Source organism: Conger conger, chromosome 16, assembly GCF_963514075.1.
Source record: "Conger conger chromosome 16, fConCon1.1, whole genome shotgun sequence".
NCBI lineage: Eukaryota > Metazoa > Chordata > Actinopteri > Anguilliformes > Congridae > Conger > Conger conger.
Window position 1 is genome coordinate 23834214 of NC_083775.1, and position 20786 is coordinate 23854999.

Sequence of the window (20786 nt, forward strand, 5' to 3'; positions counted from 1 at the left end):
GCCTCCGGCACAGAAACCTCTTTATTCCGCTCCAGAAGGACGAGAGGGAAGGATCACACATGCAGGAGACATAGGGTTCCTTCCTGTACCGACACTTCCTGCGCACCATGGCAACACAGCCTGCATTTCAGAGACTTGTGCCAACATTCAGCCGAGCATCACAGCTCTGTACTGCATGCTACACCATGGGACAGACTCTACAGCGCGGGTGTCAGAATCCAGCACTGGAGAGCCACAGTGGAGGGCTTTCCATCCAACTGTTTCTATGCCAATTTTGAAGTTGAAATGCTTAAAATAAACATTTTGCAAAACATTGCTGAAGAAAACAAAAAACACTTGGTCGAGAATGAATAGTTGGCATATCGATAAAGAATCATTATTCATTTTTTGAATAAATGGTGACATGGCACAGACTCCAGAAAGCCCAAAAAAGGGGCAGCTGGCACACTTGATTACGTAATCATATTCCATCCTCTTCAAAATATTCACATAACAGTAGCTGATGGAAACACTGATTTGCATTTTCTTTTGCCGACTTTTCGGATATCGACTTATGATTTGTGAAATATTTGGATGGAAACTTCACTGCTGTCTGCAGATTTTCAGCATATCTCAGCACCATTGATTAATTTAACCTGTTGATTGGCTAAAGAATCCACAAACCTTGTTCTCATGGCCTTAATTGGCTGCAAACTGAAAAGAAACCATGAACACCTGCAGACACTGCAGCCCTCAAAAATTTACTTTGACACCCCCTGCCCAGCAGGCTCAACGACGTGAGCGCTACTTATGCCATCCCAGCACCAGTCTCCAGAGGGTGCTGTTGTCCACCTAAACACCCAGACCAGGCCCATCCAATCACCAGGCTGCTGACTTTCACTCTTAGGACCTGTGGGTTCAATATTCAGCAGGCACCAGAGTTGTCCTCCCGGTTATGCACAGCTGTGGGCTGTCCGAATCGCAGGGGATGCATCTTCAATACACCTCCACCCAAGGGCCGGCATTACTCCGACACCACCTCATCCTTTTCTCCCACATCCATGGAGGACTCTCGTGAGCACGAGGCAGGGGAATGCTGGGAGGTTGGAGGACTGTCTAGCCCAGAGTGCATGAGTGGCAGGTAAAGGTCATCCATGTTCGGCATCACTAGCACCTTCTGCAAGTGGAACAACAGATGCACAGCTGAGGATTCAAATAACCAAGTTAATGAGCCAATGTTATATATAATCTAGATATACAACTGTATGTAGTGCATTCAACTCAAAGCCCTTTCCACTGATTGGTGGAAGCGCACATCAATGTGCACCACCTGCAAAACACTTAATTGAGAAGTTGAGTACCAGCGGTAAATGATTGAACAGAGTAAACCCAACTCATCACCAGTTGGAGAGGCTTAAGTGGATTTCATAAGCTACATTTACTGTGGGTGGAAGAGGCATGCAAGAGGCTATCACTCTACAGACCACTCAGTGGCCAATGAACAGAAACATTATCCCATGAGAAATAAGAAAAATACAGTCAGAGACATAGGCCAAACAATAAGCTTACAAATTGTTTCAAACATCATTAAGAAAGAGAGCACAAATGCATGTCTGGGATCATTGCTTTGCTGGGGGATGAAGCACGATCCAATGACTTTGGAGGCATTTCATTGAACTCAACCAGATAAGATGCTTCATGTAGCTGCTATCAGCAGTTACATCATCAATGAAGGCAGGTGAGCCAGCACCTGTGGCAGCCATACATGTCCAAACTATAAGAACCCCACCACCATGTTTCACAGATGAGGGGGGTGCTTTGGCTCTTTGACAGTTCCTTTTAGCTCTTGCCATCACTCTGATACAAGTCAATCTTGGTCTCATCTGTTCCTAAGTTCTTCTTCCAGAGCCCTGCAAGGTACTACTTAGCAAACTGTAACCTGGCCATCCTGTTTTTGCAGCTAATAACTGCAACCACTGTATATCTGCTTTTGTAGTCACTGACACACCTGCCTCCTGAATAGTATCTGAATAGATATCTGATCTGTTGGACAGGTGTTTAGGGTTCTTTGATCATCAACTGGAGAGGTATTCCTTGGCCTACCAGCCTTTTTGCAATTACTAAGCTCACCAGGGTTCTCTTTCGTCTTAATGATGTTCCAAACTATTTATTTTGAGAAGCCAATTGTGTGGACTATGTCTCTATGTCTCAGCCTCATACTGACTATCTTATACCTGCACTAAAGTATTGACTATACCAGATTAATCAGAAACAGCTGAGAAGCCACCTTATACAATTACTTTTTTTCCCCTAAAATGGGGGGACTATGTATAAAAAGGTATGCAATTCCTACATGGATTCCGCAACATTGATGTGAATACCCTGAAATGAAAGGCGTCAGTCCGTCACTTCAACCTCATATTAATTGTTTCATTTAAAATCCAATGTGCTGGATTACAGAGCCACAATAACAGAAATTGTACCACTGTCCAAATACTTATGGACCTCACTGTTCATGATGGAAACACTAATAATAATCTAACATTCTGCTACTACACCACCCAGACATCCTGTAAAAATGGCTTATGCTTATGATTATGTATTATGAATAGTAAATGGTAATAATGTGTGAGTCTTGATAGATCATGAGATATACAGTGTTGCTCCATATTAGGGTTCCCTGGTCCTGGTTCTGGAGGGGCACTGGGCCTGCTAGTTCTTATTTTAACCTTAAAAGCATCAACCAATTCAATCCCAGAAAAACAGGCAAGTTACAAATGAGTTAACTGGGTACTCAACTGCTTTGACTGATGAATGAAGTCCTGAGAAACAACAGAAACCAGGGAATGCTGTAGCATTTCATGATTAGGGTTGGGGAGCTCTGAACTCTATTGTAAAGCAGTGTGCAACCTCTCCACTGTCCCGCATGTTTGTGTGAGTTTCCTCTTTGGGAAGAGTATGAGTAGTACAGTATACATTTTCTATAGCTCAAGCCCACCTCAGTGAGGATTTAGCAGACTGCATGTTATCGGTCTCTCAGGTGTGAGATATCTAGGTCAGGGCTACTAGTAACCAATCCCCACAGAGCCTTAATCTGGTGGATCCTTAAACCCCTAACGCTCCCAGAACCAGGCAGGGAAACTAAATTAGTATAGTGATTATTTCAGTAAGGTGTGTGGCTGGCTGGTCTTCAAGGACAAAGGGTGTGTGGGCCAGGTCAAGCCTTCAAAATGAGAGTTGTTGGTATCCTGATGTGCAGTGTTGAGGGGCTGTTAGTGTGAAGGGCCAGGGCAAGGTTGTAGAATAAAAGTCCTGTGATGTGTGGGGGCTATTAGCATGAAGGACCAGGGCAAGGTTTAAAAATGAAAGGACCATGGTGTTATTGCTGTGTGCGGGGCTCTTGTTGTGAAGAGCAGACCTGGAACTCGCGCTGCAGTTTTTTCTCAATCCACTCGGTGACGTGCGTGAAGGTCACCTCCCTCTCGCCCAGCATGGGCCTCACTCTCAGGTCCAATCGCGGTGGAACACGGAAACTGTACCTGCACAGGTATGTACAAATACACATAAGTATGGACGCACACAGGAGAATGCACATACACACATAGACATGTATGTATGAGAATGCAGCAGTTATACAATAGTATTTGATGTTGAAAGAAGTCAAACTCCTGTGTTGTATTTCTGCTGATCTACTGGCTGCCAGTGCAGAGATCTGCCTCTGTACTGCCCCTCAGCCTTAAGACTTCCATTCTTGTGTTCAGGCCAGGGATAAACAGACTTCTGTATACCAATGCCAAAAATAGTAAAACTCAAATTACTTCCATGATGCGATCATTGTCAGCCAATTCAAAGTGTGAGGATTATATATTTTTTGGGCCAAATTTGGGAGTTAGTAGCCAAAAACTGGATCACAGTGGGGTAATCAAATCTAACGACGAGAGCAAATCAGAATATGCATTTTGTGATAAAACATTTTAAACTACAACACAATGTGTACTTCTACTGCTCTTCACCAATGAAAGATTTTCATTGGGGACAGGTGCCATACCATATCCTGTCAGTAGGGGGTGGTGGAATGTTAACAGCCAGGGTTCCAGAGAGCTCCTGCACTTCGACAGTTAGAAGCAGGGGTGTGTTGGACACCTCCTCGATCTTCTTCTTGATGTACTCATTCTCAGTGGCCTTTTGGAAGTATTTGGACTTGGCAATTTTGTCCACAAACTTCAGAATCTTCCTGCTCGTGCTGCAGCCACTGTGACTGGGCAAAGAATCAGAAAAATGGCTGAATGCACTGGAAATGCCCCAAAGGAGACCCTCCACTCATGAATGAACACCATTTTGGCCTGCACAGTCTTCATCAGGACTAACTGTTGTGTGTTTGTTAATAAATCACTGGGAGCATTGAAGTAGTTGCAGAAATGTCACAATATGACCTGTGTTCTAATCTGAGTTATGTACCTGAACTACAGGGGAACAGTAGAAGCTTTACTGTCCCCTTGGCAGTCTCCATTCTGCTGAAACAGCACAGATCCACTGAACCTCCTAATATCTGGATGGGCTTGTCTCATTCTCAGCATCTATCCAGACACCCATCAAATTGATATATGAAGCACTGGATCCCTGCGGGAAACAGTTCACTGTTCAACCTTACCCATCAGCACCCGGTGGAGTGCCCTTGTCTCCCAGAACCCCCTGGGGCTCAGAAGGTGGCACTTCCTCTTCATCAGAGGAGCCAGCACTTGAGGACTCTTCATCACTGTCTGCCAGAATACACAACCTGGGCCTGGAGCTGACACAGCATTTTTCAGAGTCAGAGGCACACAGGTATCTACACACACACGCAAATAAATATACATATATATATACACACTGCATCTGCACATACAGCACAGAACACTGATTGTGGTGTGTGTGCGTGTGTGTGGTAGTAAGGGTACTGAATTGCAGACATGTTTTATTGGCTTTAACACTGGCTATTTAATATTTTAGCTGACCTTCAGTCATCCAGTTTGAATCAGATGTTTTGCGATGCTCACAATCTGCTGTAAGCCAGTCCACACTGCTGTAAGACACTCCATCTCACAAATCTACATTACATTACATTACATTACATTAACGGCATTTGGCACGTACAGTTGATTAGACTAAGCAGGAGACAATCCTCCCCAGGAGCAATGCAGGGTTAATGGCCTTGCTCAAGGGCCCAACGGCAGTGCGGATCATATTGTGGCTAAACCGGGGATCGAACCACCGACCTTCGAACCACCAACCTTGCGGGTCCCAGTCATGAACCTTAACCACTACGCTACAGGCCGCCCCACATTAAACCGCTCAACTCGTACATCCGCATGATACAAACATGGTTCAGCAAGCAGTGCATATAGCAAAGCAATACATGTAGCAATAGCAGCATGGGTAGCACTACAGACAGCCATACAGATAGCATTTCAGATAAAGGTATTGGGAGTGATACATGTAATCGTTCAGGTCGCTGTACAGGTGGAAGTGCAGGTGGTCAGGCAGGACAGGTATCAGTACAGTGGGGTAATGGTAGACACTCATTCAACTGGTAAGGCCATACAGGTGTGGGTAAGGCGTATTTGGTACCTCATGCAGCCAGACTCTGGCACACTGTCAGCCTCGGCCCCGCCTTCCTTGCCCAGCTTACAGAGGTTCATCTTGGTCTCCAGGGTCATTTGCAGAGAGCCGGTATACATCACCTCCATCTCCAACCACAGACCTGACCACAGAGATACAACCAGAGCGGTCTCATTGTGGTCACCGCACAATCACTAAGTGTATGTTGGGTGTGTGTTGGGTGGCTGGGGGCTAGGCCTGATTTATCCTTGTGTAAGCTGACCACATCATCCTTATGCATCCTTTTTGGCCTCAAAATATGCTCACAGACACACACACAAACAGGTTAACACCATTGAATTTTATGATCTTATGCAAAGACTGTAAATGCATAATGCAGTCACAATGCTCTCTTTCTCCCTGCTGACTCTGATGTCACCCTGCCCCACTCCCAATACCCATAACCTTACCTCTGTGGTCCACTGTCGGTCTGGACATGCTCAACAGCTGCGGCATGCAGGTACCCATGTCCAGCTCTGTCAGGGTCAGTTCATTCATAAAGTACGGCAACTGCAGTGGGACACAGAGAACACGCAAACAAAAAATCTCTAAATACAAAATAAAGCTTGGTCATTTGATGACACAAAAGCCATTACCATTCCATTTGATTTATTTCCTTGAAGACGTTAGCTGTGCTTTCCAAAGATTTAGGAAGAAGGCCCCTCAAATTCGAGCAAATGACTACCACGGCTTAATGAAAAAAAAAGAAAGAGCGAACAGATCAATATTGGGAATAATGCCACTGCTCCGTAACTGAGATGGAAAATAATAAATATCGTTTTTCTGCACGCTGGAAGAGCACGAGGTGAAGGAGAAAGTCGATATGCGGGAAGTCTGTAGGGGTGAGTTATATGACGGGAGTTGGGAGAGCGAACAAATTCCGTTAAGTAGAGGCATCGCGCTGACTCGGCGCCTCACCAATGCGCGAGACTATCCAGCGATCTTGCAGTCAGTGTCTGTGACAACTCTCCCGCCCTCCCAAACGGCCCACCATTTCTCCTGATAAAGAACGTGGAAATATATTTTTTTGCCTTTGGCTATGTTTTAATTTCAATTACTGTCTTATTTTATTAGCTATATCATTGTTTTATTATTCCATTACTACACTACATTCCCTTTTATGACCCTGAAGGTTATACTCCATGTCCTGCTTTGTCATGTTTTCTTTTTTTATATACCTGCCTCTCTTTTTAATTCACTTCCTCCTGTTCTGCTTGTGTATTATCGGGAAAGCAATTATGAGCATCATCTATGAAAAGTACATTTATTTTTATTATTATTATTATTATTATTATTATTATTATTATAAAAAATGCACATGGAAACATCCTGACATCCTGACCTCATGGAGATGAAATAATATTTATGTGTGTAGTGCTAATGCGGTTGATAGGCTAATGGCTAATGTGAGTGTTACAGCAATACTGCCTGGAGTAATGATTCAGGCACCCATTGAAGTGATGCACAGTGTGGTGAACTAGCTTACAAGCCACATCTTACATTGAGATTAATGGGAAAAGAGCTTTTATAGTTCTTATATTTGGTTACTCAGCACTTGATTTAATCAATTAAATCTAATCAATTTTCATTGAATCAATTAAAGCAGATTAGTATACATTTAACTCAGTAAAACACGGAACCCTCATAAATCTAAAAAGTAAAAGTAAAAAGAGCTGTTCCAGGTTTTACTCAGCTTCGTGAAATACCTCCCTGGTTTCTGGGGTTTGATTTGGTTTCTGATGTAACTAAATCAGGCCTAGAGCACAGAATACCTGGCAGCCCTCTTGGACTGTTTGAGCAGCCAAGTTTAAATAGCGTTCACCCCCGCTTTTCAAACCAGTCCATACCAGTCTCTACCGGAACAAAGGACTCCCATGTCCATCATCCCTCCTTTTCCTCGTCTGATCTACCCCTCTTCTTTCTCCCTCAGCCTCTTACTCACCCGGATTTTTGTCAGCTTTTTCTGGATTTTGTGGGCCACCTGATTGGCCCAGTACTTCTCACGGAGGAAGTCCCAGAAGATCCGGCCGACGAGGGCGTTGACTCCTCGGGTGGCCGCAGGCTGGGATTCGCCGTTACTGCCAGTGACGGGCTCATAGAGCTGAGGAACGGTAGCACAGGTAAAAAGTAACTGTTCAGGATGAATAGACTGAACACTCAAAATGGTTCAGGCTAGGTTTTGAAACAGCTGGTAGCTGGTTGACCAGTTCAGACCAGCTCCATACTCAACATGGTTTGACAAGCTCAAGATATGCTTTGAAACAGCTGGTAGCTGGTAATTTCAAGCTGGTCATAACTAAGGCCAGGCACCTTCTCCTTGGCGGTGGGACTGTCACCAGTGCTGTGGGGGGGGCTGGGTGGGGCACTGCCGGCCTCTGAAACCACAAAGCGGGCCATGTAGGCGCTGTAGTCCAGCAGGATCTTCTCCCGGACGCTGCCCGCCAGGTCCTTTAGCCTCAGGAGAGAGGGGATATCCTCAGAGCTCCCCCTGCTGGACCCTCCGCTGCACTGCGCCAGGCCTGCGGGGGTGGAGTCCTGCTGCGCTGACACGTCTGGAAGGGGGAGGGGCTAAGTCACTCCTCACACAACACATAGTAAGATTAATTGAAAGGCATGTTTCCTGGTGCTTGCTGTGGTTCGACATCACTATGGTCAGATATGAACTTACACTAATGGCATGCAACCAGGTGTATAACTCAACTCAACAGAAAAGGTCTAATTTTATGTCATTGTCAACAATTAGAATCAAAGTGGTGTATGATATATTCTTTCGTACGCTCCCCAGCAGGCATAAACAGCCTCAGGCACTGATCTAGGTCCAGTTTTCCGTTTTAGGTCATAATGTAAAAAGTCTGGATACGGGAAGGAAAACCCTGATTCTAGATCAGCACTCTGAGACGCTTCACAGACACATGCTCGGGTCACTGAGTTTTCCTCACCGGATTTGGAGCCACTGTCCTGATCGCAGTCCCTCGCCTTAGAGGCAGACAAGAAGTGCTGAAACCACTCCTCCTTCTCCCGACCTGTCCGGCCAAACAGGAAGAGAGTGACGGGGGGCCCCAGCTTGGCGACAGGGGACCCATCCTGCTCGGCCCTCTCCCCCTGCTCCTCCTGCACCTCCCCTCCGGCCTCCTCCCCCACCTCCTTCTCCTCCTCCACCACCTCCTCAGCCAGCGCTATGCAGATGGGGTACTTCTTGTTCCACACCCTCTTTCGCGCCAGCACCGTGGGCAACAGAAACACCTGGGGGGGGGGGGGGGGGGGCAGACTTAATTTAATGACAAATACTGCATCCAAATCCAAGAATTACATCACCTGCGTAGATGTGAAAACAGATTGGCCTTGTCCCTGTATTTGTATATTTGTATGGATCACGTGTAGGCAGGCGGGGCACTGACCTGGCTGCCAGCCAACTGGATCTGGCGCCAGCGGATGAATACGGGCTCCTGGGCGGGGTCAGGAAGGGGGTCGTGGAAGGTGGCCCTGCGGGAGATGTTAGTGCGGGGGTAGGCCAGCTGCAAGTGGGACCCCTCCAGGGTGGCGTAGACGGACTGGGTGAGGGAGGGGTGGTACATTTCTGGATTGTACTCCTGCATCTCATTCATCCAGCCCTGCGGAAGGAGGATGAAACACAGGGTTCGGTTCTTTTACTCCGGAGTGGACAAAGAGCAGCCACAGCAGCCATTTTGTCACCGTCACCAGGGTGAGGCTCTCACAACAAAGAAGGAACGGACTGAGGGGAACCAAGGCGACAATTATGATGTCACCGTAACCAAGGTAAGACTCATTATGAGGAAGAAGTTGGGCGAGTGTACTGCAGCTCAGCCAAAAAGAATGGCACTAATTAGGATGGGATTAGCCAAATTAACATGTCGCCCCGTTCACACTGCAGTGAAGATCGCCTCCAGAGAAGAGCAGGGAACAATGCCAAGGAGTCCTCTGCATTAATTATGTCTGAATGCAGCAGGAGATCTGAGAGGCGATCTGATCTCTTTCATCCAGACTGAAGCATGGCATTGCTCATTTTGCAGGTTATAGTAATGAGCTTTGATCCCCAATAAAAAGCAGCAGATAGACAGCAGATAGAATTGTAGCTGTCGGGGAGGGGGAAGGGTTTCGAATACCCAGCCTCTCTTGACAGGATGGAATTGTTTAGATTTGTGTAAGATTAAAAGATAGTGAAAACTGAAATGGGTCACACATTTGTTTTGAAAAAACTTGTCTCCCCAGAGCAAGTAGTGAAGCCAATTCTATTCTGTTCAGTTCTATTCTGTGCTCACATCAGACTCACACCAGAGTAGCTGACTCACCTGCAGGATTTTGGGGTGTCTGTGCTCCTGGGCAGGGGTGTCAGCGCGCAGGCTGTCCTGTAGGGAGGGGGGCACCCTGAGGGGGCGCCGTGAGGAGCGGCGGGGAGCCAGGAGCAGAACCACCAGCAGCCCCAGCATGAACCCTCCTGCCAGCCCCAGGGCCAGGCCTGCCAGGTAGGAGGGCAGGGGCAGGACGAAGAAGCTGTAGGCCAGCGCCGAAACGCAGAACAGCCACTGCCCCGACCCAGAGAGTGAGGGCCGGGCCGGGCCCCGGGGCCCCTGTACCTGTTGAGGTGCCCCTCCGCCGTTCCCCTCAGGCCTTGGGCCCACGATCTCCACCACCTGGATGACATCACCGTACGTGCAGATCTCGTACCTGCTGTCCCGGGACAGGGCAGGGGCAGGGGAGGGGCTGGGCAGGGCACACTTTGCCCGCCACGCCCTCCTGCCCTGCTTCTCCACCCCCTCTGCATCGCCGTCCTCGGCCCCGCCCCCCGCAGTGTCCATCGCCCCCGTCGCCCCCGGCGACCGACTCTGCTGCTGCTGCTTAGGGCTGTCCTCCCGGATCATCTTACTGAGCATGCTCAGCGGCTCCTGCATGGCCTCGGAGAGCTTGCGCCGCGTGTCCTCCAGCTCGGCCTTGAAGAAGCCCCGGGGCTCTGGCTCGGCGGGCCAGGGGTCGGCGGGGGCGTGGGCGGGGACGGGCGGGGCCGCGGGATGATCCTGGGTCAGCTGCTTCCACACGTGCAGGTTGAGCTTGGAGTCGGACAGGGACTGAGCCACCTCGGGCTCGCGCCGCGACATCTCCGAGGACAGGGACTTGACCAGGCTGAGGAGGGGCTTGGGCCGCAGGGTGGAGGAAGAGGAGGGGGACGAGGAGGAAGAGCAGGCGCCTTTGGGGTCGATCTCCGTGGAGAGGGACTTGACGAGGCTGAGCAGCGGTTTGGGCGGGGAGGGGTGGGGTGAGAGGAAGGCGGGGGCGGAGGCGGAGCGGTCGCTCAGGACGGGCGTGGGCGCGGCGCGGCGGGGGGGCCGGACTGTCCTGAGGGGGGTGCCCTGGTGCAGGTCAGGGAGAAAGACGCAGTCGCTGTCCTCAGAGTCTTCCCCCGCCCCCTCTGTGCCAGTGAGCTGGATCACAATGCCCTGCAGGCCGCCGTCGTCATGCTCACAGCCCCGATGGGGAGGCCCACAGTCCAGGCCCTTCTCTGCAGCCTCCGACATCTCTTCAGCTTCTCTAGGAACCCTGGGAAATGGAGGAGACAGTGAAGATCAGCCTGTAGTTTAGACTCTGCAGGCCGGTTTCACAGTCACAGATTAGACCTAGCCCGAGACTAAATCCAAGTTTGAATTGACATTCTCAGTACAAAATATACTTAAATCTCAATCTTTTTTTATATATAGTTATTTAAAGCTATTATTATTTTCTATTGCCAAAATAATCCCAAAAACAATCACAGAGGAAAATGCATCATATCTATTTGCAATATATCGATATTCAAATATCATGCTATCTGCTACCTCTCTCTTATAAACCTCAACTAATCACACAACTACATAAAAAATGCAAACACTGCTTTGTGAGCATTAAACCTTTGTTATGTTACTAGATACCTTTGTAAAAAGCTGCCAGTTATTGCTAGCTCACCATCATGATTTCTCTTTGTGTTTTTTCTCTCCTGGTTTTGCTGCAGGCTCTTCTCTTATGTGAAGAGCAACTGTCTACTTTAGCCCCAGCAGAGACTCAGACAAGCAAGATATTGCATAATACCACATAAAGGATTCTGTCTTTATTGTCAGACTGGATCGGAGCCAGCTCTAGGCCTCAATAAAAAGAGAATTTTATGTCTTATGAAGTTTCTTCCAAAATGCAGGACGCTGCATGCACTTTAATCAAATGTACTTAGCAGTAAATGCTGAATCTCCAGACAATAATTCAGCCAGTGGGCAGGCCCATGAAAATGTCTGCGTCAGTTATGGTGAAGCTCTCATCAGACTGTTTACAAATATTGAAGTATTATTTCATCATCTGATGCCTGTGGGCTTATTGTATACTTTGTTTTGTCAGTCAAATCACAAATTTTACATTTGTATTAAAAAGAAAATATTTATTCCTTTGCATTTACTATGTGGCAAAGTAAACCAAGCTGAAAAACACATGGTATAGGTGTAGGCCAGATATTCAGCCCAAAATAATTTATTTGGGCTCTTACTGACTATGGGTGCGAACTTGATGCTCGCTGCTGCAGGAAGAAATGTTCAAGAGGAACATACATCACATCACATCACAGCCATTTTAGCAGAGTGTCTGACTGAATGGTGAGCCTAGGCCGGAGCCCAGCTGTACAAACTTCGCTCGCGGTCTTTTGGGACAAGGGCTCAGCGGTAAACTGTTCAGCTCAGATCAAGGCTTCATCTCACCTGCCCGTCGCTTCCGGCACTTTCCGCAGGCAATGTGGGGCAGTGATGTACCCTCTATCTCTCTCACCCTTTCTCTCCGTCCTCCCTCTGTCTCTCCTTATTTACATACACACTATGAAGAAATCAGCCATTAAATTCACCTATTTCTTCTTTGGAGCTTATGGAAGAGGAGGTCTGGTTAGATGAGTGGCCAATAGTGCCACATTTGCCACCAGATTTCTGAAATATGAAATCACCCACTTTGTAAAGTGCTAAATTTAGAAGAAATAATCACCGATATGATATTTACACGGTCCTTACTCCTGTTCGGACTGATCTGCAAAGTTGTCAAATCGCAATGGAAATCGCATTACCAACTGCAACATCAGGAGCATTGGGCACAAATATAGTGAGAATCACTGTATTAAACTGAGTTCACTCGTTTCTTCTGAGTCATTCAGATAATTTTCCCAGTTTCAGTCAAATAAATTGCCACAAGTCATGTAACCGCGGTGACACGGGCAGATCACAAAGCAGCAGGAGGATGTAATCTAATCCCCAAAGAGGCAAATTTAACACAGCATCAGGAGACTGTGCAGATCAGGAAGAGGAGAGCGTTGGAACACACACACACATCTCCTGGAACTCCCTTCCAGACACAGCAAAATACAAGCCTTTAACACAGAGATGGAGACTGTCAAACCACACACATAGAAAGGGCCTGTCAACACAAACACACACAGACCACAGAAAGTGTCTGAATCTGCTGCACAGTGGGCAGGAGAGTGCTGTGCTCTACTATCTGAGCTGAGCTGCGGGGTGAGCCAATCAGACGGGTGGCTGCCTGGCTGGTGACTGGGTGTAGCAGCCATAAATGTACATCAGGCTACAAAGCCAGTATGTGCTGATGAAAGCCACCAGAGGTAATTTTTAATGACAGAAAGCCTTCTCAATCTCGGATCGTTGGCTGGGCCTTACAGCTGTCTGAAAATGTATCCTGGCGGCGAGAAAAACAATAGTTTGGCATTGTTTATTTTCTCAGCAATGTCTTGAATATGCATGGTGCTTTTCACTCAACCAGCAGGGTCGTTTTAAGGGTTCGGGGTTCACGGTCTGTTTTTTCCACTCTTTTGTTTGAAAAATAAAGCATAACTCCAGGTCCAAAAAATGACACCAATACTAACAATAACGTAATAGCTGATACAGATCAGTTTCAGATTCAGAGCGAGCCTCGTGAATAAGATCGCAAGGCACTGGCCAAACGGATTGGCTTGGACTGAGCAAACCCTCCTGCATCAGCTCATCTTATTTAAGCTTATTTAAGCTGTTGGATATATGACAGCCCTTGTCCTTACCTAGCCTAACAGTACCCATTAACTTGTCACTGGTGGCCCTCCATAAGCACAGCTCAGTCTGCCTGCATTGTGCAATTGTGCAAAAAAAATTGTGAAAAGTTTAGTCAAATTGAGGAACCGCTTGGTAAATTAGCTTGCTGCTAGTGGACTGTCGTTGTGCTTATTTTTAAAAATCCTGGCAGACCAATAACTGGCAGCCTCAGAGGGTGTTATGCATTGTGCCTTAACAGCCTGCAACCAGAGGGGGTAGAATTCAATCCTCAAACCTGGCATCACACCGTTGGTGTCACTAAGGTATGATGTCAACGTCTGATGTGAACAGTCACCTTTTCACAGGTTAACTAACTGATGGTATTTTCACAATCCCCTCAGGGAATGTACAAAACTCCATATTCAGGGATATTTGATATGTTGTTATCTGATTTACATCCCCCCCCCCAATATCCCTCTTGTACACCATAAAAAAACACTTGCTCTCATGATGACTATTGTTTCTGGCTATAACTGCTCTAAATATGTGTTTTGCTATTTATGGATTTGATGCTTTTCACTTGTTGAGGAACTTATGCACTTGCAAATTTGACAGTAAATTCTCGGAAACATGCACAACCATGCATGTAGACATGCATGAAAATAGAAAAATAAGATAATAGCAAGGTAAAAGCCGACCGAGAGAACTAGAGTGCGTGTCCTTTTGGGATGTGCCATGTTTCCAGACATCGCTGCATCCTGACACAGGCTCGTTATTTTCTCTGAAATGTAGCACTGTTGAGAATTAGAGCCTGGCCACTCTTCACATTGCTGTCAAGTTGTGCAAGACAAATGCCTGGAGCCTGCCATATTTTCTCTCAGCACAGAGGAGAGACTGCCCCCTCCCCACAGCAGCCACCTGGTACAGCACAGGCAGGGCTCCCATCCCTGTGGCAATGAGGATAAACTCATTCCAGCTGCCCTTGAGTTGAAGGAAATAAGGTAATGACTTATCATCAAAATGTATGTGTTTCCATGAGCCCTTGAGGAAGTATACGTGCTGAAAGTGTTGGTTATCTTTCAATTCCTTCAAGTGCATCTGGAAAGTTGTTTCCTGGTTAGTGCTGCCGCCTGTACCATGTACCTTGGTACAGGGTTGAGGGTCAATTACATTTTCATTTAGTCAATTTTGGAAATTAATTGTAATTCAATTCATTTGGTGAAAAATTCCCCATAATGTTCTGTGTGGATTCTTCAAGGTGATTGCTCACCAGCATGACAGCCAAGGTCGCCCAAGGCCAGGGTGATACTTGAAACCATAACGCCAAGAAACGATGACTTCAGGAATTACAATGCTCTCAGGCACAGCTGAATATCTGCAGATGCTTCATGGTGTTTGGGTGGGATGTTGACTGTTTCTCCTGACATTGAAGCCATAGGCAAAATTCCACATGGTGCAGTCAGTACAGCGCTGAGTCATTTCCCCATGTCCTTACTTGAAAGGTGGCTGTCTACTGACAGAAACGTGAATTGATGACAGACCTTTTCGTCCAGCAGCCATGACCGTGTGCCACAACGGGGGAGAAATCTGCAAACTGACATTGGAGACCTGGGCTGAAATGCAGATCTGAGCTGAAATCGGTTCACAGGAAACAGATGAGTACACCTAGAGCAGATTAATACAGATCAAAATATTCCAATCTATTCCATACACCACACCTGAACGACTGCTCTGTTCATTGCCTTGGACTGCACCATGACTTTGACAAACAGTCTCTGCCATCCATTCAGGCCATGAGCTCTGACTGGGACAGATTAACGATGCTCCGGCAGGGGTTGCCTAATTGATGTCCTGTCCTTGATGTTTGACAAACAATCTTGTATGTGTAGGGGAATGGGTGGGGGGGGGGCGTACACAAGGAGACATGCAAGAAAACAAAATGCAATCATGCCATCAGTATGAACAAGGAAACTTGTCTTTAGCTGTCCTTTTGATTTGTTTTTGATAGTTTTAACATTTTGCACATGTTCAATAAATGTGCCCATACACACAAATGATAAAGCCTGCCTCTGTTTAATTTATCACGAGACAGCACCGTATACACAACGCACATCACCTAGCAGCACCTTTGTTCGTACAGAACACGACCCAGACTCACCTGAATGCACATCAGCCCATTCCCATTTCAGTTACATTGTATGGCGCTGATTTATCGCTGCAGTCCCGCGCGTTGTCGGTCTCCACAAAAGTGACAAATGGCGATGGTTTGTATCCAAATCCGTCGGGTTGGAGCCACGGTATGCAGCACAGTACGGCAAATCAGTGCATTCCGGTTGGTGCGGGACAAACGGTGATAAGAGCTGAGGACGGACTGCATCAGAGAAGAGCCGCGGATTTTAACTTCTAATCTAAAACGACAGCTGTTTAATGAGACGTGAATAACTAAAAAAAAAAAGCGACTGCAACTGCCTGAGAGTGTACAGCGACAAGGTGATCGTGCTGACTTTAAATCGACGTAGGCTAGCGTACTTAATTCAAAAGCCCGCTTGACAAAACGCAGGACTGTAAACACACTCCTCGTACTGTACCGCAACAGCGCTAATGCATATCCCCTCCTCCCTCCCACGCGCTATAGCTGCGGACAACCTAATCTCATTATTAAAGTCATGGCTGCTGCGACGCGCTCTAATCTGGATTAAGCGATGATAGCGGCTACCTTCACCTTTTGGCCACTCGGAAAAATCGTCACGCACTTACCGTACCCGAGCGCTCAAGAACGACTATACAGTTTACAGTCTACGTTGTACATAAAGCGTACAGGTTCTGTCTTTGATAAACTGGCACCTACGTCCTCACGGTCCTCGAGGAGCAATCTACGAGAGGTTAGATTATTTAACCTTCCTAAAATAATTAAACGCGAAAATAACACACTTGTATGGCACATATAATTATTTCTCATTTTATTTTTCATGAAAAGAAATAGAGTATTTAACGTTGTGTATTTGATGGGTCAGTCTCTTAGAGGGTTTTTCTGGTTCTGTCTGCTGTCATGATTTGAATGGAAAATGATTGGAAATGACCATCACTCAATAATGCAAATTTTGTCTAGGCTATTTTTAAATCAAAGTTTTCATCCGTGCTCTGTCTGGGTTTCTAAAACATACTTAGCCTACCTGAGCATAAGTTTGTTTTTCAATATTTAAGACAAATATATTTTTCCATCCTACATTTAATAACAGCAACGCAAATTCACAACAGGCATAGGCTATTGCACAACATAATCAGCCTGGCTAGCAAAATGTTTAGTGTGAAATCACTGCTGATATGGTACCTTGTACATATGGAAATTCTCTGATTCAATTTAACACCCAGAATTATGCTGGGAATGAACAGCTGTAGCTTTGCTTCTGTGTAGGACACTTAAAGCGGGCGATGCTCAAGATTTTTCAAGGCAACTTAGTACCCATTTGTACTGCACTGTTGACCCTTTTGCTTAAGTGGTGAAATAAAGCATAGCTCAGAGCACTAAACAGTCTCAGAAATCTGTATCATATTAGCGTGGCATTCCCCCAGGGCTCCAGGCTGCAGTTTTGCTGGATCTAAATTTGGCTTTGCATGAGCAGCAGTTCTAGTCATAGCCACTTCTATCAACTTCTAGCAACTAATTTTTCTTCTTCTTCTTCGATAATAATAACACCTTCAATAATAATTTTATTAACAATTCGTATTCCTGTTATTGTAATGCTACTACTAACAATAACAATGACAACAACAACAACAATAATAATAATAATGATAATAATAATAATGACATTTGTAGTATGGTATGAGACACTGAATTGAAAGAATGATGTCTGTATCTGGAGATTCACGGAAGGAAAAAAATATCACTTTGCATCCCTCTTCAGCTGGGGGTTTGATTCTTGGCTGGGGGGCAATGTCCTTTATGTGTTCCCATCTCCATATGCACCCTGTCTGTTTTCTGGCTGTCTGAATTAACTAAAAAAGGAGGGTAGGCTCTCCTCAACAAACAACAACAACAACAACAACCACAACAACATTGTCTTCTTTAGAAATGTGGCTACATCATGCAGAACTACAATCTTCAAATTTAAAGTTTATTTTATGTGCTAGTTTAAAAAAAAAGTAATTCATGGAATCAGTGCATAGAAGCAAAATATTCTTTAAAGGCGCTATATTTCCCTCTTGATACAGAATCCCCCTGGGATTCCTTCTCCTTCCTCACCCCCAGGGTCTCCAGGGATTCAGGGATTCTTATGTCACATCTGTCACTCAGAAGACACCCTCAGAAGAAGGGGCTCAGGGAAAGCAGGACAGTGGCCTGCTGGAAAAGGGAAGAGCAGTTAATATTTAACATGGATGCACATTTTACCCAGAGGACAGATTAAATCACACACAATAATTGTATAGAGGGCATCTTCAATCGGATGCTAATTTTTATTTTCATTATGAATGCCAGCTACTGGGCAGTGACTGAATTGCCATTTATTGTAACTAAAATCATATAGCCTATAATTCTGGTGGCTGCCTGATGGCTCATGAAGGGAGAAAACAATTGTACAGAACCTGCTTAATTTGCAATAGTTTAGATTTAGAAGAGAAGTCTGCAAAGTGGCAGCAGAATGTATGATACACTGACATCTAGTGGTAGCTATTATTATAATCGGGCCTTATAACTGAGCCACTCCGAGGCGGAATGTCACGTGATTTGGGAGGCGTCTCTTGAGAGTGCAGCAGCGAAGCTGGTTTAACTTCTGAAGTTATTTTAGCTATCGTAACGATCTTGAAAATAGTGAACTGTTTCTCAAAATGTCATTTTGTTCATTTAAAGGAGGCGAGGTCTTTAAAGACCACTTTGAAGTCGGTGAGTGGACTTACTGATTAGCTACCAAACTACCAGCCAGCAACAAGTAGATAAGAATATCTGAAAATACTCGGAAGTTGAGTGGTATAGCTATAGTTAGCTATATTAAGTTATGAAACTAATTTAGCTAACATAACAGGAATGTCGCCACACTTTGTCGGTTTACTAAGTAGCTAACGTTAGCAAATAGTTTGAGAAGGGCTTTCAGAAAAGAGTGTATTAGTGTTAGCTAATTTCCATTTTGTTCGGCCAAGTTACAGTAAAAGCTATGTACGCCTTCCCAAGGTATGTATGTGTGCTCGAAATGTGGACACCAGCTGTTCAGCAGCAGGTCTAAATACGAGCACTCGACCCCGTGGCCGGCCTTCTCCGAGACCATCCGCGAGGATAGCGTGTCCAAAAAGGAGGAGAAATGGGGAGCCTACAAGGTGAGCACTGGAACCAGAATCCCGATATTGCGGGTTCAGGTTAACATAATTTAATAATGAACTTCCTCTCCAGGTTACAGTAGTATATATCTAAATTATTTGCTATGATTAAATTGTTGGTCAGTGTTCCTTTTGCTTTAATCTGAAACCCGGCCCAGCAGAGTGTTCACTGCTTCTTCTCACTGCTTTGTGTACATGAAAGATGAGCGGTGTTTCAGGTGTATTGTGATATAGGTACGGTACTGATGCACTGTATGCAGTGTTCTCAGTTTGGCTGTAGCCCAGGTGTGCTGTTTTACAGGTGTCCTGTGGGAAGTGTGGGAATGGACTTGGCCACGAGTTCCTGAATGATGGGCCAAAGAGAGGAGTGTCCCGCTTCTGAATATTCAGCAGCTCGCTGAAGTTCGTCCCCAAAGGTGAGGCCTCCGGCAGGCTGTGCAACAGACTTACAGGGGACAACGTTCCGGTATCTTAAATGTAACAAATGTTCCAGTAAATTTACAATTTCTGTGCTATTCACCCTGATAGTGAGAACTGTCTAATACAAATAGAATTAGCCTTAAACAGGCATGTCTTAAAGGCAGGTGTGCGGTCTCTAAGGATAAAGTAGCCAGAGACATGAAATGGCATGTTGCATGTAGCAATGTTGCATCTATGCTCTGTATAGCCAGGGCTGATACTATTGCTGCGATTGAACGGGTGAATGCACTTTCATTTCTCTTGCCTTGTAAGTTGAATGACAAGTGTCTGCTAAATGAGCGTAATGTAATGCACTGGTTTCCAAATCTCTTCTTGGGTGCCCCCAGCCAGGGTCTGAAGCAGAATCCTTCTTGATTTTCATTCTCGGGGACATATGGCACATTTTTAGCTCCTCTTATTTTGGGGTTCATGAAATCTCACTTGCCCATCCCTAACCATGAACGGACTGATTGTTACTAATGCCCAACTGTACGGAGTGGCATCACCTCTCATCCACCAGTGCTCTGTGCATCTTGTTTGTGTGTCCCAGACAAAGTGGACGGACAGTAAAGCGAGACAGTCTCTCCAGGATGGTTGGCGTGCTGTAGGGATGTGCTGCCCAGGGGCAGGTGGGGCGTTCATGATGTGAGCTGGAGAAAGCCCTAGAACAGGGCATCCATGGCACGGATGGTCAATACGCTCCCACCAGGAAACCCAGATGTCTCCGAGCACAACAAATATGCATGCACACACACTATGGCTCAATTCATTCATTCATTCATTCATTCATTCATTCATCCATTCATCCATTCATTCATTCATTCATTCATTCATTCATTATCCTAACCCACTTATCCTGAACAGGGTCGCAGGGGGGCTGGAGCCTATCCCAGCATACATTGGGCGAAAGGCAGGAATACACCCTGGACAGGTCGCCAGTCCATCGCAGGGCACACACACCATTCACTCACACACTCATACCTACGGGCAATTTCGACTCTCCAATCAGCCTAACCTGCATGTCTTTGGACTGTGGGAGGAAACTGGAGGATTCGAACCCAGGACCTCCTTGCTGTGAGGCGGGCTCAATTTATTACTGAAGCCAAACAAAATTGTGCAAAGGGCTCTTGTTTCTTAGGTAGATCTATGTATTTGTAACGATGTGAACTTGTCCTTTGAGTGTTCACCCAAAGCCTATACTCTCTTCACAAACAATGTAAATGCTGTCAAAATACAAATCATGTTTGACTGTAAATGTTGTTTAATGTTATTAAATTATCAATCAATGCTGTTTTTGTACGTCATATTCACAATGTTGAAGAATAGCGAGAAGCGTTGTTTTTATAACCGTGGTCATTGTTGATT

The 20786-nt window shown here is 45.8% G+C and overlaps 2 protein-coding genes across 3 annotated transcripts; one reads left to right on the forward strand and one right to left on the reverse strand.

Moving 5' to 3' along the window:
* Positions 1–25: 25 nt before the first annotated feature.
* Positions 26–16232, reverse strand: LOC133114663 (testis-expressed protein 2-like). Of its 2 annotated transcripts, none has more exons than XM_061224222.1 (12): positions 15808–16232; positions 9927–11169; positions 9015–9227; positions 8556–8859; positions 7927–8168; positions 7559–7717; positions 6027–6126; positions 5587–5719; positions 4631–4768; positions 4028–4231; positions 3398–3518; positions 26–1156 (listed from the first exon to the last, which is right to left on the reverse strand). In XM_061224222.1, exons 2-12 carry the CDS (start codon positions 11145–11147, stop codon positions 1004–1006), a joined length of 2988 nt encoding a protein of 995 aa, XP_061080206.1. In that variant the 5' UTR covers positions 11148–11169; positions 15808–16232; the 3' UTR covers positions 26–1003. The 2 variants fall into 2 exon arrangements, with proteins under 2 accessions (XP_061080206.1, XP_061080205.1); XM_061224221.1 differs by having other exon boundaries at positions 4028–4237.
* A 2154-nt stretch (positions 16233–18386) lies between these two features.
* Positions 18387–20708, forward strand: LOC133114679 (methionine-R-sulfoxide reductase B1-A-like). The gene is made up of 4 exons (XM_061224244.1): positions 18387–18534; positions 18820–18962; positions 19264–19378; positions 19972–20708. The coding sequence occupies exons 1-4, from the start codon at positions 18480–18482 to the stop codon at positions 19989–19991; spliced, it is 333 nt and encodes a 110-aa protein (XP_061080228.1). The 5' UTR covers positions 18387–18479; the 3' UTR covers positions 19992–20708.
* The last annotated feature ends 78 nt before the right edge of the window (positions 20709–20786 follow it).